This window comes from Aptenodytes patagonicus, chromosome 22 (genome assembly GCF_965638725.1).
Source record: "Aptenodytes patagonicus chromosome 22, bAptPat1.pri.cur, whole genome shotgun sequence".
Classification (NCBI taxonomy): domain Eukaryota; kingdom Metazoa; phylum Chordata; class Aves; order Sphenisciformes; family Spheniscidae; genus Aptenodytes; species Aptenodytes patagonicus.
In genome coordinates this window covers 4,273,651-4,297,335 of record NC_134970.1, presented here as the reverse complement: position 1 = coordinate 4,297,335, position 23,685 = coordinate 4,273,651, and the positions used below count along the sequence as shown (strand labels likewise).

At 45.3% G+C, this 23,685-nt stretch overlaps 3 protein-coding genes across 3 annotated transcripts; all 3 read right to left on the bottom strand.

The window, feature by feature from the left end:
• Positions 1–1,685: 1,685 nt before the first annotated feature.
• Positions 1,686–7,323, bottom strand: LOC143170216 (uncharacterized). The gene is made up of 5 exons (XM_076358311.1): positions 7,267–7,323; positions 3,814–3,913; positions 2,949–3,052; positions 2,658–2,710; positions 1,686–2,018 (listed from the first exon to the last, which is right to left on the bottom strand). The coding sequence occupies exons 1-5, from the start codon at positions 7,307–7,309 to the stop codon at positions 1,686–1,688; spliced, it is 633 nt and encodes a 210-aa protein (XP_076214426.1). The 5' UTR covers positions 7,310–7,323.
• Positions 7,324–8,202: 879 nt separating this feature from the next.
• Positions 8,203–13,670, bottom strand: LOC143170011 (triggering receptor expressed on myeloid cells 2-like). The gene is given in 6 exon segments (XM_076357911.1): positions 8,203–9,745; positions 10,176–10,230; positions 10,543–10,887; positions 13,485–13,545; positions 13,547–13,600; positions 13,602–13,670. Coding segments are annotated over 6 exon segments (801 nt in total). The 3' UTR covers positions 8,203–9,528.
• A 3,132-nt stretch (positions 13,671–16,802) lies between these two features.
• LOC143170005 (polymeric immunoglobulin receptor-like) lies at positions 16,803–22,985 on the bottom strand. The gene is made up of 8 exons (XM_076357903.1): positions 22,896–22,985; positions 22,054–22,404; positions 21,377–21,694; positions 20,350–20,679; positions 19,194–19,269; positions 18,230–18,345; positions 17,762–17,811; positions 16,803–17,301 (listed from the first exon to the last, which is right to left on the bottom strand). Exons 1-8 carry the CDS (start codon positions 22,942–22,944, stop codon positions 17,104–17,106), a joined length of 1,488 nt encoding a protein of 495 aa, XP_076214018.1. The 5' UTR covers positions 22,945–22,985; the 3' UTR covers positions 16,803–17,103.
• Positions 22,986–23,685: the final 700 nt, after the last annotated feature.

Genomic DNA, 23,685 nt, shown 5'->3' with positions numbered 1-23,685 from the left:
CAGATATCGTCATGGTTTAACCCAGCCGGCAACTGGGCGCCACACAGCCACTCACTCACTCCTCCCCGGTGGGATGGGGGAGAGAATCGGAAGAGTAAAAGTGAGAAAACTCGTGGGTTGAGATAAAGACAGTTTAATAAGTAAAGCAAAACCCGCGCACATAAGCAAAGCAAAACAAGGAATTCATTCCCTCCTTCCCATCGGCAGGCAGGTGTTCAGCCATCCCCAGGAAAGCAGGGCTCCATTACGCATAACGGTTACTTGGGAAGACAAATGCCATCGCTCCAAACATCCCCCCCCTTCCTCCTTCTTCCCCAGCTCTATTTGCTGAGCATGACGTCATATGGTGTGGGACATCCCTTGGGTCAGTTGGGGTCAGCTGTCCCGGCCGTGTCCCCTCCCAACTCCTTGTGCCCCCCCAGCCTGCTCGCTGGTGGGGTGGGGTGAGGAGCAGAAAAGGCCTTGACTCTGTGTCAGCACTGCTCAGCAGTGACTGAAACATCCCTGTGTTATCAACACCGTTTCCAGCACAAATCCAAAACACAGCCCCATACCAGCCTCTATGAAGAAAATTAACTCTACCCCAGCCAAAACCAGGACAGATATAATGGCAAAAAGCCTGCTATCATGTAGCCACATCAGACCAGTCAACAGAATTTCCTTCTTTCCCCTCTCTCTCTCTCCCCCCGCCTCAAAATTGTACAAGCATTCACAGGCAGAGTGGAGTTTATATGATTCATGGCGTCTTCTCTGCCTTTTCACGTCCCTTTCCTCCCATGCCACCCAGTACCTAAGTTGGAGTCTTCTTGCAATCTTAATACCAAAAAATTAAAGCCTTTTTTGTATCATATTCAGCATCCTCGGGCCCAACTCACGGAATTAAGATGAAAATCTCAGATTAATTTTGGGATTTATCCATAATCCCTAATGGATATTTGCACATATGGCCATGATAACAGGATTCAGTAGTTTGATCAAAATGTGTGTAATTTGTAATAAAGTCAAGCTAGATTTACACTGTAGCATAGGTGTGGCATTAATAAACAACAAGCACCAAAGGCAAGGAAATACAAAGTTATTTCTTTGTAAAAATAGCCAATATACACACCAAATAACTTTGGGTGTAAATTCTGTGCCCATGTGTTCAAGCTGAAGACATTTTATACTGTAAGGTAGACAAATATTTTTCAACAAGACCCTTGTTTACTAAAACATGTCAAGTGCATTACTTGTCTCTCTGAAGCCCGTGAAACAACTCATATGTTTTAAAATAAAGCAGATTCTTTACCACTTTGCTGACCTGGATCTTATCAGCGCGGGCAATAATTAACATTTTATATATGAATATTTAAGTGAGCTGTTGAAGTTGAAAGTCTAAAAAAGAGCATCGTGTTCCCATATCTCACAGCCCTTTGTTGACTGTGGCACTGTATCAGTTGCTACCAGAGAGAACCAGTTTCCTGTATTTGGGTTTATAGTTGCCTGTTGTTTAAAAAAAGAGCAATTTGGAAAAAGCAAATATACCATAGCCTTCCACTAGATTTGCTTACCAATAGCTGAATTGTGATGCTGTACTATTAGAAAAGTGCAGTTAGTTTTTCAGGGAAGGTTTGTGCATCCATGTGCCTCATCCTTTCAGTTGCTTTCTGCCTCGCACCCCATATGTATCCAGCTTCAGCAACTGGTTATAAATGGATTGTTTCTAAGTGCAGTTCAGCAAAATTCTGTGAATAAGCCCAAGGCTTTGTGCTGCTTTGTTTAGGTGGACCTGTTTTTCTCTTTTCAGTTCCAGAATGTGGAGTTGCGGCTCTGAAGATAACAGTACCATATTCCACAGACCCTGAGGAAACTGAATTGTCTGGTGGTTCTTGAGCGTGGAATAAAACTTCTGGTGAAGGCTGTATGTTGACGTATATAACATCTTCAGGCTTTGTCTGAGGTTGGTGCCTTATGACAGCATATATTGTACTATAATTCAGTTCCCCATCTGGCATTCTAATTGCTTTGTTTCTTCTGTCCTTCTGAGAAACCACAAAGAATGAGAAGTTAAAAAGAAATTCAGCATTTTTGCTTCTGAATATTAGTCTTGGTTCATCTACAACCACAAATATTTTCTCCTTGTATCATGAAGCTGGGGGAGAGGGGAGGGTTTGCATGGGAAAAGGGAATGTGTGCTCTGAGCAGTTTAGAAAACTTCTCTTACACAAAAATTTACTTCCTCAGATTTAAGGGACTAGGTAGAAAGGTGCAGCAACAGTTGACACACTAAATATTTAGGGTGATTGCAACTAGTAAAGTTTTCCTTTGATGAGAACCTTTGGTGATGTTACTGAAGATTCAAGGCCAGTTAATTATCAAAATTATATATTTGTTACTACATTTATTTTTCTGAGTACTATAAACAAAAATATGCAGAAGGGCTATGACTTACTCAAATAACCGAGTTAGGTTGTGTCTGCTTTGCAACAAGATGTCAGACAATCAACAAATACAGACAGCTAGCTTTAGTGTGCTAGCTGGAGTGGATGCTACATCCACTGTAGGATGCATGGTACTGCTTTATAGCTCCCCGTGAGTGGTGAACAGAGAGCCAGTGTCTCTGCATGACAGAGATCAAACAAAGCACCAGGAATGTGGGATTTCTGATGATGTCTTACCTGCAGTGCTGCTTGGCTGAAAGAAGGATGTCTGCCAAAGTCCCTCTCTTTTCCTGCCATGAAGGACAGAATCTCCTCTGAGTGTAAAACCTTTACCTTTTCATTTTAAAAATCACTACCCCCACTATCCCTTCCCTGTGATTTAACTCAGATCTTGCATTTCACTCTCAGCTCAGTCTCATTGCCTCCCTGAGCAATGATTGCTATGAACAGACCTTCCTTACATTCAGGGTGGTGGGATGACAAGCTGTAGGGGCAGGAAAACTAGACAAGAGGATTAGGGAGCTTTACCTGCCTTTTTCCTTCTGATATAAGTGGTGACGAGGAGTATAACAGTAGCAATCAGAGCAGTTGTAGGCAGGAAGGAACTCAGCACCATGAGAGCATAGAGGGTCCTGCAGGGAAAAGCATGATATCTCCATTACTATTTACAGCACCAGAGGTGACTAGGTTAATTTGGGAGGGGATTTTGTGTGTTTGAAAATGGATTATGGTTCCAGGACAAAAATTCAGCATGCAAATATTACCCCTGTTGTTTCTAAACAAGCATGGTTCCATGAGGTCAGTACTGATCTACAGCCACAGAGGATCCATCCCAGCTGTATTTTCTTTGGCACTTGGCAAGCCTGGGGAATACTCAGGAGCTTGAATTCTCTTCCTGCAGTCATTTGTAGTGCTACCAGAGTTCAAAGGCATCCCTCATCAGGATGCAGTAGCCCTTCTTATGGTCTGTCTTTGATGAGGATCATTAATAGGGTCACCTTTGATCAGGCCTGGTAATAACTCTTGTCTGACATGCTATGTTGTTTAACTGGGATTCATCTTAGGCTGGTCTGCTTGTACAAAAGGCAGAGTCATTGTAGCGTTGCATGGGACATATAGTTGTCCCTTTTTTACTGGGTAGAAAGGATGAATACAGTCAAACTGAGCATCTTCAGTAGAGGCCTCACTTAGTGCTCCTGAAACTGATAGAAACATTCTACAGCTTTTCAGGGGACTTGGGAAGGTTGGACCAAACTCTATAGGGGAGAAGGGGAAGCCTGTTTGTGTGTATGTGTGTGCATGCACATGCTTCAGTTGTTTGTCACACCACTCCTCAAATCCTGCAGTGCATCCAGAATGCTATACTTAGAGTCTAGGAGTCTTTGTTTTTTACCTCTGATCCTTATTGCTGTCATCTGTGGGGTTGGCAACATCCCCCTTCTTAGTGGGAAATGAAATGGTGTCTAAATCTGCATCCCGATTCCAATTTTCCCCTTGGAAAAAAAACAAGAGTAGGTGATTTTCCCACATCAATCCATCCCTGGTGACTTTTTCTTATGCTAAAAAATCCTGCTCTGCAGGTTTGTAGAATGGTCCGGAGTTACTGCTTGCTTGTTAGCTATGAAATTGTGAAGTTGAACAAGAATATTCATCCTGTGCTATTTACCAGTAAAAGAAGATTTATTAATGCAGCTGAATCACTGGAATGTGATCAATCAGTTCCTTAGGAAATAGCTGGGAGTTTTGTATAGGTTGTTGGATAGTACCTGTTATCAGTGTATCTAAATGAAAACATCAAGTGTAGGCCCAGCCAGAGAGCCAGTAGTAAGTAGCTAGTAGGACAAGAACAGACATACTGTGATTCCAGTTTTCTTCCCTTTGGGTTGTGGTCCTCTGGTGTTTTTTCATTCTTGCAAAATATTTGATACTTGATTGCATGACGCCTTGGAAAACCTAATCATATATAATATAATAATCATATTCAATGATTATATCATGTGCAGAGGGACAAATGAGATATGGTTTCTGCTTTCCTTACAAGTTTGGGTCCTGTGACAGTTCAAAGGGAAAGGACAGCTCCTGCAGGAGACAAGTTTTGTAGAAGGTATACGTCAGCCATGAAAAGTTATGCTGTTTAAGAGAACGATATGAAAACTGAATTGCTTATTTGGGCACTTGAATGCTGTTAGAAAGGAAGCATCTTAGAAAAAAGATGCGTCATATGATTCCCATACACATTTTTCAGTCACATCAGAAAAATCAAAGAATAGCTTCCACTAAGTATCTTCTGTTTTTCTGCCTCCCGTGCTGGCTAAAAGCAGAAAAGGAAGTAAAGTGTTAAAATAAATACAGAAGTTTACTAATGAGCAGTGGCAAAGAGATGAACTCAGGTAGAAATTCAAGCAAAGATTCAGATTGCTTGGAGTCTTTCATCTGCTGATGTAAATGTAAAATTTCATTAGTCAATGAAGCCAAGCCAGACTCCCCTCATCAGTTGGCTGCAATTTGTTTATACCATTAGTATGTATCAAAAATCTGTTTAAAAAAAAGAAATTCAGGTATTATCTGTATCTCAGGAAATTTCCAGGCTCAGAAGAGAGCTCTTTAACATTGACCTGTAATCTTTCTTGTCAAGTGGTAAGAAATTGCTGACTTTTAGAAGATCATTAATTCTTTGATTAACTCACCCAAAACTTCTAGCACGATCCTATTCAGTAGTTTGTTTCTCCCCTGGCTCTCAAGATTATATTCTCCTGAGTCATTAAGTTGGAGCTTTTTCAGCCACACTCTAATCATTTTCCATGAGAAGTCATTCATCATTTCAGTCCTTCCTACTTTAATGATACTTTGATCAGAGTTACCTCTGATAATAGGTTGACATCTAATTCGGGACACCATTTTGCACCAAATAAAATATTGAAGTTTCCTGATTTGGCTATCACAGAATAGGAGCAATGGAGGGACAGGGAGTTGCTTTTTTTTGCAAATAGCCTTACAGGTTCTAAAGAAAATAGAGTGATGATTCATTAGAGGGAGAAAAGACAGGAAAAAGCAATCCCCATGGTGGTATACATCTCATCCAACAAAGGAGCAGAGCTGACATCAGCACGAAGAGAACTTGCAGAAGACAAGGAAATAACCAGCCCCAGTCTGAGGATGGTGGTCACTGGAGATGAGGTTGGGGTGGCAAATGGGAAATTTGGATTACTGCTGCCGTTTCTGAACGTGGGCTGTATCAGGTTCCAGGGCCATTATTCCTGTCAAATTCCCCAGGTGCTGGGACATGGAGCCACCTCAGCATATTTCTTATGCGTCATACATGTGTTCAAGTTTAAGATGGTGGTGTTCCATCTCACGAGTCTTATATGTGAGTTATCAAAGCTTTTCTGCGTGAAAAGTTTCTGTGACTGTAAAACACTTTTAACAGAATGGAAAATTTTGTGCAAAAGCAAGTATTGTTTTTTAGTTTTCATCAACTTACTTGAAATATTTCTGTCCAAACCCATTTATTTTTGATTAATACAATCCTACAAAATTGTATTCATGGTTTTTGATGGTAATCCATAAAATATCGATTATTTTATTTTTTTTTCCTTTGAAACTTTTTGATTTCATATGACAAAAATAATTTCCTGGCCAATTCTGCCTCTACATACATATAGGTACATATTGTGGTTCTATATTGAGCTATATAATAGGGTTTTACCCTGTCCTTGATAACCTCTAATGGCATCTCTGCATCTAGATACACCATGTTTTGCTGTGAAACAAAAATGGAGATGACATATCATTCTTGATTTATTTTGGCTGTCTCCCACGGTGCACTGTTGACCTCATAGCTCACCCTCAAGTGAAACCACCATCTGTATTCTTTGCAGCAGAATATTCTTCAGATCACCCCGCACCCCACACTGATATGTGCCAGAATTCTCTCTTCGAAGTGCTGTCATGATCACAGAAAACCAGCCACGTCCTAAGTCTATCAGGTCAACTGAACGATGCAGTGCATGGTTAAGGTTAATCCTTTCTTTTAAAGGGGAATTCAAGGCTAAGACTAGACAAGATTTTTCTGACAGCTCCTTGCACCAAAATTTCTTCTCATGTGAATTCTTGTGCACATCATATGAGCAGTTAGCTCTGAAGGACTCTCCCTCTGTATGCAGAAACACTTGCATGTCCTCTCCTGCCATGCATGATCCTTCCAAAGAAAGAAGAAAATAACGCTACAACTAGTTACAGCTTAGTATGGCAGTTTTTTCTTACATTATACCCACTGGGTCCCTCACGCTGGGCCTCTGAGAAGAGTAATTTAACTCTGCAGGTTTGCCTAAATAAACATCTGTGCTTAGCCTTAGAGCCACTACCCTTTTTCCACTGTTATTCCTATTGTTCCTCTCTGTGGACTCAGTATTTATTTGCAGTAAGCAAGCAAACAGCAGCTAGCCTGTCTATGACACTGCTCACAATACCTGATCTGGGAGAGAGCAACAAACACAGATTTTCCTCCCCACATGCTAGATGATTTCAGACTGAGAACTTCGCAATAGTGGGAGAGAAAGGTCTCAGATGGGCAAAGATTGCCAAATGTCCCACCATGAAGTTCAGTTTCTGGACAAAATACAGAACTACTATAGACAAAAATGAGAACCCAAAAGCTTGTGTAATTAAAATAAGCAAATTTCAGGCTGAACATTTCCTCCCCTCATTGACTTCCGTGAATCTCATTCTGTGCCTGGCTATAGATGGCCTGAATAAAAAGTGCTCAAGCAAGTAACAGTGTGCAATGCATGCAACAGCACAGAGAGCATCCTGTTCCTAGGAGAAATGAAGAGTCTCTGAGCCTTACCTGGTAGTGTCAGCAAGAACAGCAAGGCTGGAAAACCCCCCATCCTGAAGCAGAAAGTATTTTAGGGCATAGACGAAAAAAAATGTATCCCAGATCTTCTTTATTGCTGAGAAATTCTCTGTTGCAGAGGAAGCTAACTTGCTCTGTCACTTGCAGTCGTCTGCTGCCTAGAATGATGATGCCAGTTTGGAATTGCTGAGAATATCTTTTAACCACAATCTTAATATTACTTCTTGGGTGGGAAGGCTGCATAATGTGTACTGGCTGTTTTTTCACTTTAAATATCTTGTTGTCTAGATAGCCATATTTAGCAATCAGGCTGTGTGGGCTGGAAAAGAAATAGGCATTTTCGGTCTGTAGTGCTACCTTGATATATTACAGAGCAGCTTTCAATTGGATGTGTTAATCCTTACTGTTGCTTTGCACTTACATGCAAGTTTTATATCTCTCGTTCCCAAAACCCTTGTGTACTGGTGGAGAATCATCACTGTGCCATCACAGAGGCAGTGGATGGCCCTGCCTGAGGTCTCTCAACAGGTTGGAGCTGGAACTAGGACCTAGATCTCCTGGTTAGAGCTGTGATTCCCTTGTTTTATAGCACGTCTAGCTGGGCACCACAGTACCATCCAGGAATACTGAAGCTAGGTTTGTGTTAGTGCAGCTGCAGTGGTGTGCAACTGTGTATGGGCTAATTTACCCTCTGGAAATAGAGGAAATCAGTTTAGACAGAGCACAACCGTACATAGCCTGATCTGGTTTTGGGATCTGAGCTGCTGTTTCTGCATGGTGCTAAGTGGAGCTGGCTGGATTGCCCAGCTGGCTTAGAGCATTTCCATACATTATAAACACACCAGCATGTTCTAAGTGTTACCTCTTCTCTGGGTGATGTATTGTGATCTGGTGTACTGCAGCTCTTTATCATGAATCCACACCAAGTCAGATAATCAGTTTGATTTTATTAAGCTTTTCAGGCAGTGCAGGGAAAAGAAGTGTGAATGCCCTTAGGTTTGGGGTCTTCCTGGGAGAGCTAAATGCAGCTTCACTTTGGGGAGCGATGAACAATGATCACATGTTGGTAACATCCCCTTGAGAGGGTAGAAAAAATACAGGAAGAAATACAGAGAGACAGTTCATTCTTGGTTCACAAAATCATTTGAGAAATGAGGAAGCAGGCTCAGAGCTGCATATAGTCTTCACATCCCTTTCTGTTATGTTCTGTAGTTCCTTACGCCTTTCCATAGTGACTGTTCACCAAGGATCCACACTGTCCAAGGCAATTTTTGGGAGCTAGTCTTCATCACCTTGGAAAGACAGACTCTCTCACCTGGCACTGCTCCGAGACGACATGAAGTTGATGGGTCTCAGTTCAGACCCTGGTGGAATGATACTGGGGGTGAATATCTGGAATAACTCTGCCTGGTGGTGTGGTGCAGCTACTGGCAGTGACTGGAGATGATAGCAGAGCATTGCGTTACCAAAAGTGTGTCAAAAGCTTCAGTCTTTAGAGCATGGAATCTCAGTTAAAAAGCTGATTTCTAGACAAATAATAATATTAGCTTTCAATACAAACCATCTAGTTCTGGTTATATTTCATGCTTTTGGGGGAAGTATTCGAGCATTTTGTAGAGACATGTAGGACACCTTGAAAAAAGCTATTAGTTCTTTAACACTGATCTTCAATGCATCAGGAGAAGTTTCTTGGAGATTTGAGACAGAACCATGTCTTTCCATTTTTACATTATGTGGATGTGTCTGTGAGTTGCTCAACACATGGTCGTTGAGATGTGTTACCTGAACTTCTATTTATGTTCGCTGGTGTATCAGTAGTTTCATTTATAACAAAGCATTTGCCAGTAGCTGTACAGAGCAGCAAAGTTTTTTCTGGCCTAGCAATGAGCTGGGGGGAAAACTGAGCAGAGCTCTCTCACCTTTACCATGCTTGGGGAAGCATCTCTGCACATAGGTAAGTCTGTGCTGGATCTCTTGACAGAAAGAATTCATATTCCTCCTTTCCCCCTGGCCCTCGATCCCATCCTCTTCCATTAGGTTCAGGTGTTACTGGCAGCATCTTTTCAGTTCAGTTGTGTTGGAAAAAGTTGGTCAGCACCAATGAGAAGGGGTGGTAGATGGTGACATTCCCTCCCTAGCGTGATAGGTTCAATACCTGTGTTTAGTAGGCAATCCTTTTCTTACGGCAGGTGGCAAAGCTTTGCCTGCAAATGCTTGATGTTCATTTCCCTGGGGATTCCCTTTGGTTTAGGTCTAAGCAGTGCTCTCCCAGGAGGGGCTGATTCCATCATGTGCAAGGTCACCAGTGAAAGGGAGGACCTGCTGCTCATTCAAGTTTGGGTTCTCCTGCTCTGGTTCTCGGTTCTTCCTACTGTTGCCAATTATAAAGATCAGCACAGCCACCATGAACTTAGTAACCAGGAATCCAGCAATGAAATAGAAGACAGTGAAATCAGCTTCAGGAGGGATGCTATGGGGAACCATAAATACAACAATAAAGCTTAGCCATGAAGGGGATGGTTCAACCTCTAAAGAAACTCTTGTAGTATACAATGTGAAGATGGTAACATCTCCTGCAACAGACAATCCCTGCCTGTGCAAAACAGAGCCTGGGAGGTTAGAACAACTATAATAGGTTTTAACTGCAAGATCTCGCATACGGATAAATTATGATCTGCAGGAGTTGTTTTGCTTGGCACTGAAGCACTGCATTTTCTGGATTAAGATAAAGCTGCTGTTTAGAAACCACACAGCAGCTCTGAGAATTGTCATGGATTAGGAAGAGGTAGAGAATATGCCTGTGGTGGTATGCCTCTCAGGTTCAAATGGGGTTGCTGATGCTGATCTGCTTTAGTCTGAGGAAGACTAGAGATCACAGCATGAGGAGTTTTATGGCTTACCTGGAGATGCTCTGCACAGCACTAGGCTCCTCTGGCATTTGGGTCTCCAGGACAGCTGATGATAGAAACAGAACAGTTTAGCCTGCAGATGTTTCTGGGTGATATTCATTGGTGACACCAACACCAGTGGCCCAGCTAGGCATAGATAACCAAGGTGAGATTGGGCACTGGGCCCTGTGCTAGGAGCTTAATCTGGGCAGCAATAAGGGGATGACGTGTTAGAAGTCCTGTAACAGTGAGGTCATGTACCTCCTTAGAGTAAGACAAAAGTAGATGTTTACTAAAGTGAGGCCTTGGCATCTGCAGACACACGTGAAATTTAAGTAGCAACTCAGGAACTCATGAAACTCGGAGCCCCAGGACGTACCTGTCAGCACTTCCACTTGCACCTTCCCTAAGCTCTTTGTTTCCCCCAGGTAGTCAGTTTTGCACTGGTACAATCCAGCATCCTGCTTCTTGAGTCGCTTCATGGTCACCGTCAGGACCCCCTCACGGACATTGTCACTGATGGAGATGGTGCCATTCCTGTTCTTTAGGAATGGCAGCCAGAAGCGTCGGGCGCTCACCACATGTTGGCACTTGGTCTCATCGATCTGCTTGCACCAGCTCTTTTCTCTCCACCGCTGCTGCCAGGGGTTATAAGTGCAGTTGACAGAAATGGTGCCCCCCTCCATTCCATACACCACAGTGACATTCTCTGCAGCACAGGATGCTAGGAGAGTAGGAGGAAGCAGTGAGCCAAGCCTCTTTCATATCTATCCCTTACCACTATGTTTATGCTAAATGTCATTTTCCTCTTACAACTCTAGTGACGGCTGCTGTCAACTGTAGGGCTGTCACTTGTCTGCTTCCCCCATGAAAGATACAGTGTGCTCAGATTCAGAGTTTTGGTTCAGACTTTCTTGAAATACATCTGTAGTGATCCCTCTGACTGGTGTGTTATTTGGCTCTTGGCCAGGCAGCTATTCTTTGGGGGGGGACTGAGGGAGGGAGGAGGTATCAGCTTCATTAATATTTGCAGATTTTCTGAAGCTCAGGAAATTTTGGTCCTTGCCTTCCATTCTGGCCCTGTGGTGACAGCTCTGGATTGCAGTCTGGAGCTCAACCACATCACACTTTCTGTAATCATTGGGCTCCTGCCCAGTAAGGGGAAGCAGTTTGTCAGCATGATTAGGGGATTAAATATAAACTTGCATTTTCCTCTGGTCCTGAGGAGCATGAAGCTGGGCATTCAGGTAGATTGAGTTGGCATCAGGCAAGCTGTCTTGATTTTTAAAAGCTTTTTACAAGGCAGCTCATAAAAACAGAGCTTGACCCAATAATGACAAATTGTTTCTGTGTAACTCTCGTTAGACTAGTCTTGCTGCAACACCCCTGCTTTGCAACATCCAACCTGCTTACTTGCATACAGCTGCAGCAAGGCAGCTTGCTTCAGGTTTTGGCCTTGAGCTTGGCCCTTCCACATACGTTCATAGATGCAGATTTGGCTCTGGAGTACCCGCTGCTGCGGAAGAGGTCCTTTGCAGTAAATGCCCATGAAGTTTATCCCCATTTTAAGGCTCTTTATACAGCCAGAGAGAAGCAACACAGCCCTGGCAAATGCTAGAATCAAAGTGACACCTACAAACCAGTGTCCAGCTAGCTGTTTAGGAGGTTACTTCTTAATCCCACTCCTAATTTCTAAATCCAGGGGATTAGCAATTTTTTTCACCCTATCTTTTAATATTGTACTAATTTTAATCGTGTTGACAACTGGTCTTCAGCTGCTTGCCTTTTTTTTTTGCCTTAGTTCCTTATTTCTAATTTCCATTCCTCTTTATGGTAGGCAAAGGCAGAAGGGACAGTGTGAGCTATTAATACTTCAGAGAGGAGTACAGTGTGGTATTTGTGGAAATCCGTATTTCTAGTGAAAAAATTCAGAGGCTAGTGCCTTCTGTGAAACCATAAGTAATGATTTACTTAACAGAAGTAAATTAAAAAATAGGCTCTTGTGAGGACATTGTGCTGGCTGAGCCTTTTAATAACACTTCTTAAAATAATTTCAACCATTCTGAGTGAATTGTAAACTAAAAATACCTGAAGGTCTTTCAGGCTTGACTACAAGAAGGCATAAAAATGGATCTGTGCCCTCCAAGTATGCAACACCTACAAGTCTTTATTCTGATACGTTGCTCCACTCAGTTGTTCCAGTCAAGGCCTACCTCACGGCGCGTCCAGTCCAGTCCTGTGCAATCCCTCTAAACATTTTAACTCCCTCTCCTATTTCTCTTGTGGACCCCTCCTCACCTCCAGTTCTGCCCCTTCAGTTGCTGGAACGGCCCCAGTGTTTTGTTTTTTTGGTTTTGTTTTAAATAGAAACAGCACTGCAAAAAATCTCTGCTGATGCCCCTGTGGAAACTTCATGTCATTACCTTTTCAACCAATTCTGCTGACAGATAATTTACTATTTGTGTTCCTCTTCCCTTGTTGTGTGCTACTGAAAAAAGTATAGTGGACTTTTTTCCAAATTTATTCAGATTTTTGAGACAGGTTTCTGTGCTCCCAAAGCCTGAATCTGTTGCCTTTCTGTGCACTGCTGCAAGTATCGGATCTCCAAAGTGTGGCTGGAGAGAGAAGGCTGCCAGCTGGGAGTACCAGCTGGGTCCTGTGCCTTGTTTCTCATTTCAGATGAACATTGCTTTCCAAGCTGAAAATAATAGTCCAGTGCCCAAGATTTCAGACATGTCCCCTTAATTGAGTTTTATTTTCCTCCTCTTGAACTCTACATGCTGCAATTTACATTCGAAACCCTACAAATGCAAACAAATAAGGTTTTGCAATTTCACATTTCATTCTGAGAAGGCACACAAGACTTCTGTCAACCGTGTTTCCTGTTCTGACTCAAAAGGATCCCTGTGAGAAAAGCTGAGCACATGGATCACCGCTGGCCCTTTGTTAAATTAAGGGAAAAGAACAAACTCCGAGGAAGGAATCTGACATCCTTGCAGTGTAATTGGGGAGGAAGAGTAGAGGGCAGAACACACTGCAATGCTCCAGGTTCCCTCTGCTTGCAATGCATTGGACCGTGCAGTGTACAGACAGGCAGTAAGGCTCTTTATCCATAATAACTGTATTGGTCTTTCAGAGAACTGCATGCTACAACGAAGATGCCTTTGCATCCAGAAGGAGCTACTGTATTTCAAGACCTGTGCAGTCTTTTCCCGTAGCATTATCAGTAATCTCATACGAGGTGCAGGTAGAGACTAAGTTTTGCACCAATCCTTTACCCTATCTGTTAACTGAAACCCAAGGCCATGTACGCTTTCTTACCTGACAAGAAGACCAAGAAGATGAGGTGCATGAGCTTCTCCATGTCAGTTGAGCAGAGAAGGGGACAAGAGAGGAGTCTGGAGAAAAGTAAAAAGGGCTCTTGCTCAAGAGCAGCTTGCTTTTCCCCCCTCCTTGCTCTGCCGGAAGGAATGAGCACAGGAACTTGGCATCTTTTTCATCCTGCATATTGAGCAATTCACCAGGGATGGGCATTTCTCTCGTGGGCTGAAAATTCAGGCATCAGCATTGCCCACTCACAGCCACAATTTAGTCTAGACAGCCTGAAAGAGAAAAATCATGTGATGGCCTGAAACCATGGTACTGGGAGTCCCTCGCAGCTCAGCAATGGTGCCTGTCCACCAGAGCGGGCTTTACATGCGAGCTTTGCATGGGGTGAGTTTCTGGAAAGCCGAAAAGGAAAGGGTGGCTGTCATCGAGACTCTGCAGGTAGCGCAGTCAGCATCACGAGGGTGAAGGGAGGGTAAGGACATAATCTTGGGGTTTATTTTCAGGGGAAAGGAGGTTTAGAAGAGCCTGTGCATGAAGCATTCCTGTTTAACATATAACCGAGGACAGGACAAGAACACTGTGCTGGGTAAAGCTGTGAGGTGCTTTAGATGAGCAAAACAGACATCTTTATTTTGTACCTAGCAGAAAGGACATAAGATCAAGGGATGGGGGCATTGATTTGGAGCCAATCAGTGCCATGCTGATGCAGTAGTTCAGGACTGCAGTTAGGGAGCCTCCTGTAGCATCAGCAAACTGGCAGGCTGTGGATGGGTTGCTGTCTTGTCTTTTTTGATTTTATTTACTTGGAGATCTTCCATGCAAGTACGAATAGACCCTGGCTTCTTCACTGGTGTGCTTATTTGCTTTTTAACAGGCAGATAAACCTGCAGGTCTATCCATTCATAAATGTGCCTTCTTTTTCTTTCCTCTAATTAGTGTTTAAGAAAATGGTACCTTACCGTATCCAAAAATTGTCTGTGAGGCTTACTGATTGCAGGTTTTGTTCATTCTTGCTCCAGTGAGCACAAAACTGGACTCTCTTTGATCAGAGGCAACTGTCTCCCTGAAAATGTCTCTCTTGAACTCAATTGTTTTCTACTATTACTCTTCCACCGTTTGACCCAGTGTAACTGACTGCATGAATAGCAAATAGTTAGGGGAATCTTGGGCTGAATGAGCCATTTCGAGAACCATTTTCTTTTTCTTTCTCTCATTTCAAGTTAAACATGTCAACTCTGAAAATCTCAAAAAATAGATCAGCTTCCTTGCTGCAGCCATAGCAAGAGAAGCCTATTGGATGTGACTGACTTGTGAGTAGGGAGTGGTTCAGGCCCCTTTAATTTGCCACCTGTCTGCAGAGCTTGGTGCAGCCAAATAAAGTGCCAGGGTTTCTGGTCTTTCGGAGAAATTGAGCTGAGCCCCAACAAACTCATTTCATATTGCTCACCACATGACTGCTAAATAAAGGCAGCAAATGTTTCATCTGGAGTATTTCCAGCAGAGAGAGGGAAGTAATGGTGTCACTTTCCAAGGCCCTGGTGAGCTCTCCCGTGAAACTGCACATGCATTTCTGGTCTCCTGTGACTTCAGAAGAAGAAACAAAAGCTTGCTTTCTGTGGTGTAGCCAAAAAATAAGAAGTGCTGGAAGCAGGCATGCTGGTTTGTACTGGTCTTCCAAAGAACTTACAAAGAACCAGCTGCACTGGTGAATAGGCTGGGAAGAGCTGTTTAAAGTACAGCACAGTGCTGCAAAAGAACAGAGCTACATCTGAGACTAGCTGTATAGGGATTCCTGAAGAGATGCAAAAATGCCTTATAACAATGAAGGCGAAAGACAAAGTGCATTGGAAAAACATGTTTGATTGATAGTTTATGGTGTGATTATTCAGGATAGCAGGGTTTGATGAGGTCCCAGCCAGTCTAGTGTTCCTGTGGCAGCTCTTGGAAGTTGCCAACCTGCATCATAGCTGCACTGGGGATCCATAAATCTATTGTGTGTCTGACTTACTTAGACATTTACATCTGTAAATAATCCACTCTTAATGACCGTTGTGTCTCTTCTGTTATATCAGCTGATGTTGAGACCAGCTCTTACTTCCTCTGTTGTCTGTGTCATACATCCCGCAACTTCTTCACACAGCCTACCAGTTTCTTGCTCTGTGCTACAGACCTTCCTCATGTCTGTCTCAGGGCTTGTCCTTGCAGTTAGCACAGCAAGGCAAATTCTGTTCAAAAACACCCCAGTGCCCTGTCCACTCCTCTAGTGCAATACCACATATTGTTCCTTTCTTTCCTTTCTCCAGAAATACTCATTTTTGGTTCTCCCTGCTTGTCTTGATTCCACAGTGCCTTGGTTTAAGCAGCCAGTTTGTGTGTTCTTGGGGAAGAGAGGGTGTAAGACAGCAGGCCAGCCACAAGTTGTTGAACAAAGGGCCTTTGATTAGGAGGTGGTGAAAGGATGGGTCAGTCTGCACAAGCTACACATGGGAAGCCATGCCTGTAACTTCAGATTTCAGCTGCTGCTTCATTCTGTTTTCAATGTACAGGCCTCAAAGACTGCATAAATATGCTGTAGCTGTGGATGACCCTGAGAGCAAATTCAGCCCTCAAGCTTGGAAATAATTGAGTTGTCTAGAGGGTACAGTGTTGGAGGCTCTTGCTAGTGTAAGCAACAGCAGCCGCACTGAATCCATCCCACAACCCTCTGCACTCCGTGAAGAGACACTTGTACGTGCACTCAGAAGTGACATCACCTTCATTCCCTCCTACCCTCAAACTCCAGCGTGCACACTCTATTTCTTGATCTAAAGCTAAACATTTAGCTTTAGTTTGAAAGCCTCTTACCATCTTACTTCTTACCTAAGCAGGCTGATAAATTTAGGTTATAGGGGAATTTGCATTAAGTCTCAAAAAATGTACATATTACTTATATGCACCGTTGTTGTTTTGTAGCTACAAGACCTTCTGGTGCTCAGATTCATACAGCTCAATCCTCAGTTTGCAAAGTTTGTAATGCAGCATATCATCGTGTTGCAATACACCCTCAAGCTATTTGCCTTCAGGTAGATGCTGGTTCTGCTTATTCCTATAATCCAGTGCTCATATCCCCCACCCATTACATGGCAAATGAACCTGGTCACAGCAAGGTTAGAACTTTATCCCTACAGCACTGGAATGAGTTTGCTTGGCCATAGTAGCTGAACCCTTAGGAGTGGGATAGAGTTTCCACCAGTGAACATAGTTGAAATACCAAACCCATCCATGTCCAGACGAAGATTGCTCTTTTTCAGAAGGTCAGTCCTCCACACCTGCCTCTCCAAAAGAGTCTGCATTTTAATGGAATTGAAGAAAGCAGATGTGCAAGGGATCCTGAGAATTAGCCAGCACCTCTGTCTGACCCTAGAGAATCTGCACACTTGTGGCAAAATTCTCTACTGGCCTCTAATAGGAGGGAGGTCTTAAAATGCATAGGCAACGTACATGTGGCAGCAAAAACTTAGATCTTTCCCCAGTGTCCATCCACACACCTTCTACTCCCCAGTCCCACTTTGTATTCCAGTTCTTTTCTCCCATTTCTGGATTGTTTTGGGATTCTGTGCTTCATCCTTTGTCATTCATCGGTTAACTGCTTGAGTGCAATGATAGCATATTCCACATTTTCATCTTTGGGTTTCCTGTGAGTCTGACTTGGTTCAACATTGCAGTAAAGAGGATCCTCAGGGCTGAGTCGGGATTTAAAGTTCAGGGTAACATATTTTAGGTCTTTGCTGTCATCCTTGGGATCTTCCATTCTTTCAGTGCTGTCAAGCTATGAAAAGAAAGGGAAAACACTTGTTAGCATGATTCAGTGCCAGGCCACAGCTGTTATCAAAACAAGATTCTCCAGGAGGAAAGGAGAAGCCATGTAAAACCTTACCTTCGGTCTTGATAGAGGTGGAAGAACAGAAAACTCTTTCCTTCATCACCTCTCCTTGATACAGGTTAAAACCTCATCATCTAACCTTGGTTTCTAGTCTTTGAGTAATTTCTCAGAGATTACTAGAATTTGCTCCACTGTGTTTTTTTCCTGATGGAGTTTCCTTACATTAATAACCCCCTCTCTCTCCACCTGGGAACATTCCTCTCTCTGGTGACATTAAATACCATTTCCCCTCCTGCTCACAACCAAAAATGAGCACCAAGGTCCTCATCAGGTGGGTCGGCCAGCTCCTCACAGACTATTGGTAAAGGATTCAGGTACCATATGGGAAATCTATTGTTTTTCTTACCTGTGCTATGTCCTCTGGTTTGTCATAGATGTTCTCTGCTTGTCTGGTACCTTTGGAATGAGCCAAAATCAGAGGTTTTAGAAGTAGAGAAGTCCATGAAATGCCTGGGCATTGCCTATGCTTCAGGAGTTTTGGGGAAGGCTGTGGGATTGCCCAGTGATGGAAGCAATGGGTGTGCCAGTGGGACCCATCTACCCTGAATCTGGTCAACACATTGCTTTCACTTTATTTCCCCTCTAACATGTTAGCAGGTGTCCTGTGCAGAGTCTGGAGGAACATGGGTTTGACTTACTGTGAGAGGAGATCACAGCAAGGAGCCTGCCTTGAGGCTTCCCAGGCTGTACCTGCCTTATCTTCTCCAGGGCACTGAGAGTTGGGAATAAGCTTGCCTGGAGTGGAAAAGTGATGGCCAGAGAAGACCCAGTTTACTACAGACTAGAACACGAGGCATCACCAGTCTCCACATACCTCTTTTCTTCAGCTGCTTGCACCGCCTGACACACAGTGTTATCATGCTGATAAGTGCCAGGATGAACAGGATGCTCAGGATCCCAGCAAGTAGGATGAAGGTGTTTACATTTGAGCTGAAGTCAGGAGAGCAAAGGAGTTATCAGTGTTAGATGGTAGCACAGCATGATGCTGGTGCAGCCCATTACCAAACAGTGACCAAAAAAAGGGACAGGAATAGCTTTTATGCACTAGCTTTTATGCACTTGGAAGGAGGCTCTGGTTCTCCTGCAGCAATGCTATCTTGATTTTTCTACCTGGCTGTGCCTTCTGAGCTTTTCCTAAACTACTCTCCGGGCTTTAAAAACAAGCCCCTGTTCAAAGTTCAGAGCACAATTCCAGGCTCTCTGGAGCAGGTTCTGCCTTTTCCTCCTGTGTTTTGCTGCACCTGGCACACTGGAGCTGATGTATGATTGTACTCTTAGTGTTGTACTGCTGTAGTGTTGATGACAGCAGATGTCCAAGGGGAAGAAAATCCTTTACATTTAACAGCCTGGTAAATAGAAGGATAAAATAGCAGCCAAGGTCTATATCATTGTTAAATATTCATGGACAGGAGTGAGTGAAGTCGAGACAGAAAGGCTTAGGGGCAGAATCTGGGGGATTCTGTTGCTGCAAAGAGCACAGCCCAAAGAGATAAGGATTAAAAAGTAGATGGGCATCTACAATGCAGAAAGCTGTGACTTGATCAATCTGCTTCCTCCTTTGTAATTACACTCTGGGCAGGAGCTGAAAGAGGAGAGGCCATCTTTGCCGAGGACGCCTGTCCTTAGCAAGTATCTAATTATTAGTATCTAATTCCTCTGTAAGCAGGAGTCTTCAGAATGCCCAGAGACTGCCTACCCCAGGAAAACAGGCATATTGTGGATAAGACATTAATAACTCTTGTCTGTGTTCGAGCTCAGAGACTTTCTCTAGGCCTTACCTCGGTGCTGGGGTGTTGCCAGAAGGGATTGTTTGATTTGTGCCTGCAGTACCTGACAAAGTTGTTCCAGCCAATACTGCAATCACAAACATGAAGAGAAGAATAATCACTACTGGGCTGCTTTGCATTTACCAGCTAAACTTTCCTGCCATTGCTACATGGATATAAATCCACTCCCGCTGTGACACCCAACACAGACAAGCTGCCCAGGCTGTAACCTGTATCATCAAGATTTTCTGGCAGCAGGCAAAGCTACGTAAGGATCAAAACGTGGGAGGGAGGGGCAAGGAGCTCAGCAGGAGCCCCGCTCTGTGTGTACCCACCCCAACGCATGGCAGAAGGAAGTGCTGTAAGCGCAAGCAGATATGCTCTATGGCAAAGATCTTCAGGTAGCAATGAAGTACTTAACGACTCTGTGCTTAAGCAGACAGAGGCTTGCAAAAACTAAGTAAAGAGCATTGTCTGTGAAGGACTCGGCTGTAAGAATTGCTTCCAGGGCTGTTTCTGTGCCCCAGGGGAGGTTGTGTGTGCAGGAGCCTGCTGGCTTAGAGACTGTATTCAGTCCCATGCGTTAGGATTTCCACCTAGAGAATTATGCCATCCCCTCTCATCTTCTGGATTGCCATATCCCTTCAGTGCTGCTCTGCCAAATTCTAGACAGACAGGCTGCAGCATGGTGCCGGTCTGCCACAATCAGGTGCCTAAGTGTTTACCACTTAGCGTTAAAACATCATGCTGGAAGAAAACCTAGAAGTCACAGATCTTTAAAATATGGGTCTAAAGGTTGTCCCCTTGGCAACCAAATGTGAAAGTCTTAATAGTCTTTGAAAGCCAAGGGATGAGTTGCTACAAAGGGACAGAACTGCTATCATGAGAATGAGTGACAGAAACACCTCAGTGAAAATGACTGAAGCTGCTCTCAGGTGAAAGAGAAGCAATACAGCCCATGCATGTGGTTCAGTTCTGATCCCTGCTGCTATTCCATAGCACGGTTGGTGTGAGAAGGTGCAATGATGTAGGGTTTGGGCAGGCAAACACAAGCAGATGTAACGTGGGAGGTGGTGTAAGCTGGGTAGTGCAGAGACTAGAGGGAGAGAGTAGGAAAGTGAGTCTGGAATATACAACTAACCACGTTTCCCTAGAGGTCAGTACTAACCCTCAGAAATACTGAGCGTAACCTCCACCATTCGGAAAAGATGATCGTGTTCATAAAGTGCACACCAGTACACGCCGGAGTCCTGTGCCTGCAGCTCCTCCATGGTGATGGTGACAATCCCCTGCTGGGTGTCATCCTGGATCGTGACTCTGCCTTGCTGGGGTGTCCTGAGGTACCCTGAGGGCTCCAAATTTGTGTGGACCAGTATGGTACATGCTTTCCTATCTCCCTCTTTGCACCAGGCTTTGCTCACAGTCCCATAGTCTGGGGCACTGTATGGACATCGGACAGAGACATTGCCTGACTCCTTGGCTGTGTGTTCTTGGGTCCCTGGAAAACAGCCGGCATGTTTGATGAGATCCCAAAGCAGGCACAATGGCACCCCTTCCCCATCACTGGAATACTTGTTGTGGGCTGAATGCTCCCTGGATGTCCTTCTACCTCCAGACATGAGGAGCAGATGGGGACTGAAGCCAGATTACTTGTGCAGAGGTGAGCCACAAATTGGATGGGGTCCTGTCCTCTTCCTCTGGTTCCCCCAGGGACTACATGCTCACAGGCGCTCAGCTCGTAGGGTCTGGGAGGCAAGGACCAGGGAGGGTTGGCAGTTGCGGGGCCATAGCAAGAGCAATGCTTGGCAGTGGGGGAGGTCTCCAGCAGCGCCCAGCATGGGCTCAGCCAAGTGCTGAGCTGGGGAAGCTGCTCCTGGAGACCCTGGATCAGCCCTATGGGAAGCAGTTGCGAAGAGCGGCCCCATTTGTGGGAGCTCATGGGAACCTCCCACGAGTCTCTGCTGGGAGCAGACAGAGTGTGAAGGGTCAGGCCTGAGCTTTGGCTCCACAGGCCCAAGGGGCAGCCGCCAGTGTATCCACCAGAGAGACAGGCAGGCAGGGAGAGATGGGTGTCAGCTGTGCGGCGGCAGCGCTGGGCTTCTCCATGGTGTGGCACAGGACAGGAGGGAGAACAAGCAGGGGAAGTGGGGCAGAAATCTGCCAACAGGCACACTTGGCTGCCAGTAGGTACTCACTCTTGGACACAGAGAGCCTGACTTCCATTATCACGGTGAGACGAGAGCTTCTGTAGAGTACACAAAAGTACGTGCCGGTGTCCTGAACCTGCAGCTTCTGCATGGTGATGGTGACAGTCCTCTGCTGGGTGTCATCCTGGATCAATGTTCTGTGTGCCATAGCTTTGCTGTTATGCCATGTTGAACTGTAATCTGTGCTCACCACGAGTTTACACCCCGTCTGACCTTCTCGACACCAGGCTTTTGTCCCCGTGCTGTATCCCAGGGTGCTGTACGGGCACTGCACAGAGAGACTGTCCAACTCCAGCTTGTGCAACTCTGCGAAACAGCACATGTGGTCACTGACCCGTGAGCGGTGAGCACACGGGCATCCGCCCCCCGGCCTGAGCTGGGCACCTGGGCCAAACTCTGCCCTGGGGCAACTCCCTCACAGATGGCCTGTCATTCAGGGCAGGGGTGAGGTAGGGCAGGACAAGAGGGAGCCGCAGGGCCAGCTGGGTCTGTGGGGCTCCTTCACACCGTGCTTGTGTGAGTAGGGAAGGTGGGGAGCGAGGCTGGGGAGGGTGGGGGGTTGGGGGCAGCTGCTCAGCTGTGTGGGAGAGGGGGCACGGAGCAGGGGAAGGAATGATGTTGCTTTCTGACAAGACTTGTGTTTGTGTGGGGAAAAAGGTACTCACCCTTGAAAACATTCAGTGAGATAGTCTTTAGTGGAAGATACCTGTTACCGTAGGAACGGGAAGCACAGCAGTATGTGCCTGAGTCCTCTACCTGGAGGTTAGTCATGGTGATTGACACGGTCCTATGCGTGGGGTTGTCCTCTATTGTAACTTTCCCGTTTGTGGCATTGGTTCCGTATGGGTATTGTGATGGCTCGGTCGTCTCCACTAAGGGCTTCCATCTGTTCTCTCTCACGTGGCACCAGGCTTTCTGCTGCTGGGAGTTAGTCTGTGCTGTGTAAGGACACTGGATATACAGAGTGCTTCCTTCCAATCGTCTCTCCTTGGCAGCAGGTGTTTTGGCTTGGAGACCTGTAAATATCAGATGTGGTGAGGGAGAGGGGAGCTGATGCAGGGCTGCCCACAGCCTCCCGACGGACATGGGGAAACTCTGCCTCTGACCTTTCTGCATGGGCACTTGTGGCTGGAGGAACTCCGAAAACTGAGATCCATTCCCCCTGGTAAATGCACCTGCTTGGAAATGGGAAGGTTGATGTCCAGTGGGAAGTGTTGAGATTTTTGCTGGGACTGCAACTGTGATTTAAAACCCAGTATCTTTGAATTAAAACCCACAGACATGCGCGCGCTAGAGGTGTTGGACCTTCAAGCCTAAACGGAGCAATGGTGGGAACTGGGGCTGCCCCTTCCCTCCCCATCCTTGCCATGAGTTGCTCAGCTCAGAGTCCGTCCGGTGTTGGATTCCCCCCAACTGTGGAGCTCCACAGGCAGCGGGATGTGGGGAAGGCTGTCCCACTCCCCCTGGGTGCGTGGGAAGCCTGAGGCATGCCCAGCCCTTCTCTTACCTGGGAAGCAGAGTGGCAGCAGGAGGAGGACTCTCAGCTCCATGGCCATCCTCAAGCCTGGGGAAGGGACATTGCTGGGGGCTGCTCAACGTGTCCCGTTCAAAAGTGTTTGCCTTGTGAGCCCTCCCGCACCACAGTGACACTGCTGGAGGAAGTGCCTGAGGTCTTGCTTTCTCACGGAAATCTTTCACCACGTTTTGCAACAAGACTGATATTAAGATAATTTCAGGGTGCATTTGGGGAAGTGGCTGAGCACAGAGCTCAGATTGTCCTGATGGCAAAGGCCCTTTGCTGCTCTCGCCTGGCCGTTGTCACACTCTGCCCTCACGCCAGTGGCAGCGGGACACTCCTTTGGCTGTCCCGAGCCATGGAGATGGAGCAGGACCTTTGCCTTGGCCTAGGCCTTCTCTCTGGGCTCCCAAGACACCCTCTGCCCAGTCCCTTGCTGGAAAGTCTCCTCAAAGCCAGGGTGGCGATGCATCCAGGGCTGTGTCTGCATGGACCCTCCCACGGGCTGTGCTGTTGGGGATCCCAGATGTCCACCACCCCAGCCAGTCCCCTTGTGCCCTGTGCTCTGTCGTGGTGCCTCGGGGTGCCTACCCCCAGAGTGCCCAGCTGGAGAAACCAAACCAGAACCATTTGGGTTTTGCACATTACACAGTAATGTCTCCACAGGCACAACTGAAGTGATTTTAAGTACAGGGGAAACAATGCAAATAAATACTGAAATAATCCATTCAAAGCAGCTCCTGGCACAACTGACTCTTGGCTTACTGTGAAAACGGACAGC

Bases quoted from the DNA above. Each gene is read 5' to 3' on its own strand.
- LOC143170216 (XM_076358311.1), bottom strand. From the start codon at position 7,309: ATGGGGGGTTTTCCAGCCTTGCTGTTCTTGCTGACACTACCAG. The intron at 3,053-3,813 runs GTAAAAAACAAA...TTTTCCCTGCAG, and splicing joins GACAGCAATAAGGATCAGAG to GACCCTCTATGCTCTCATGG. The intron at 2,711-2,948 runs GTAAAGCTCCCT...CCTTCATGGCAG, and splicing joins TATCAGAAGGAAAAAGGCAG to GAAAAGAGAGGGACTTTGGC.
- LOC143170005 (XM_076357903.1), bottom strand. From the start codon at position 22,944: ATGGCCATGGAGCTGAGAGTCCTCCTCCTGCTGCCACTCTGCTTCCCA. The intron at 18,346-19,193 runs GTAAGGCCTAGA...TCCTGACTTCAG, and splicing joins GGCAACACCCCAGCACCGAG to CTCAAATGTAAACACCTTCA. The intron at 17,302-17,761 runs GTAAGAAAAACA...TTCTTTTCATAG, and splicing joins AACCAGAGGACATAGCACAG to CTTGACAGCACTGAAAGAAT.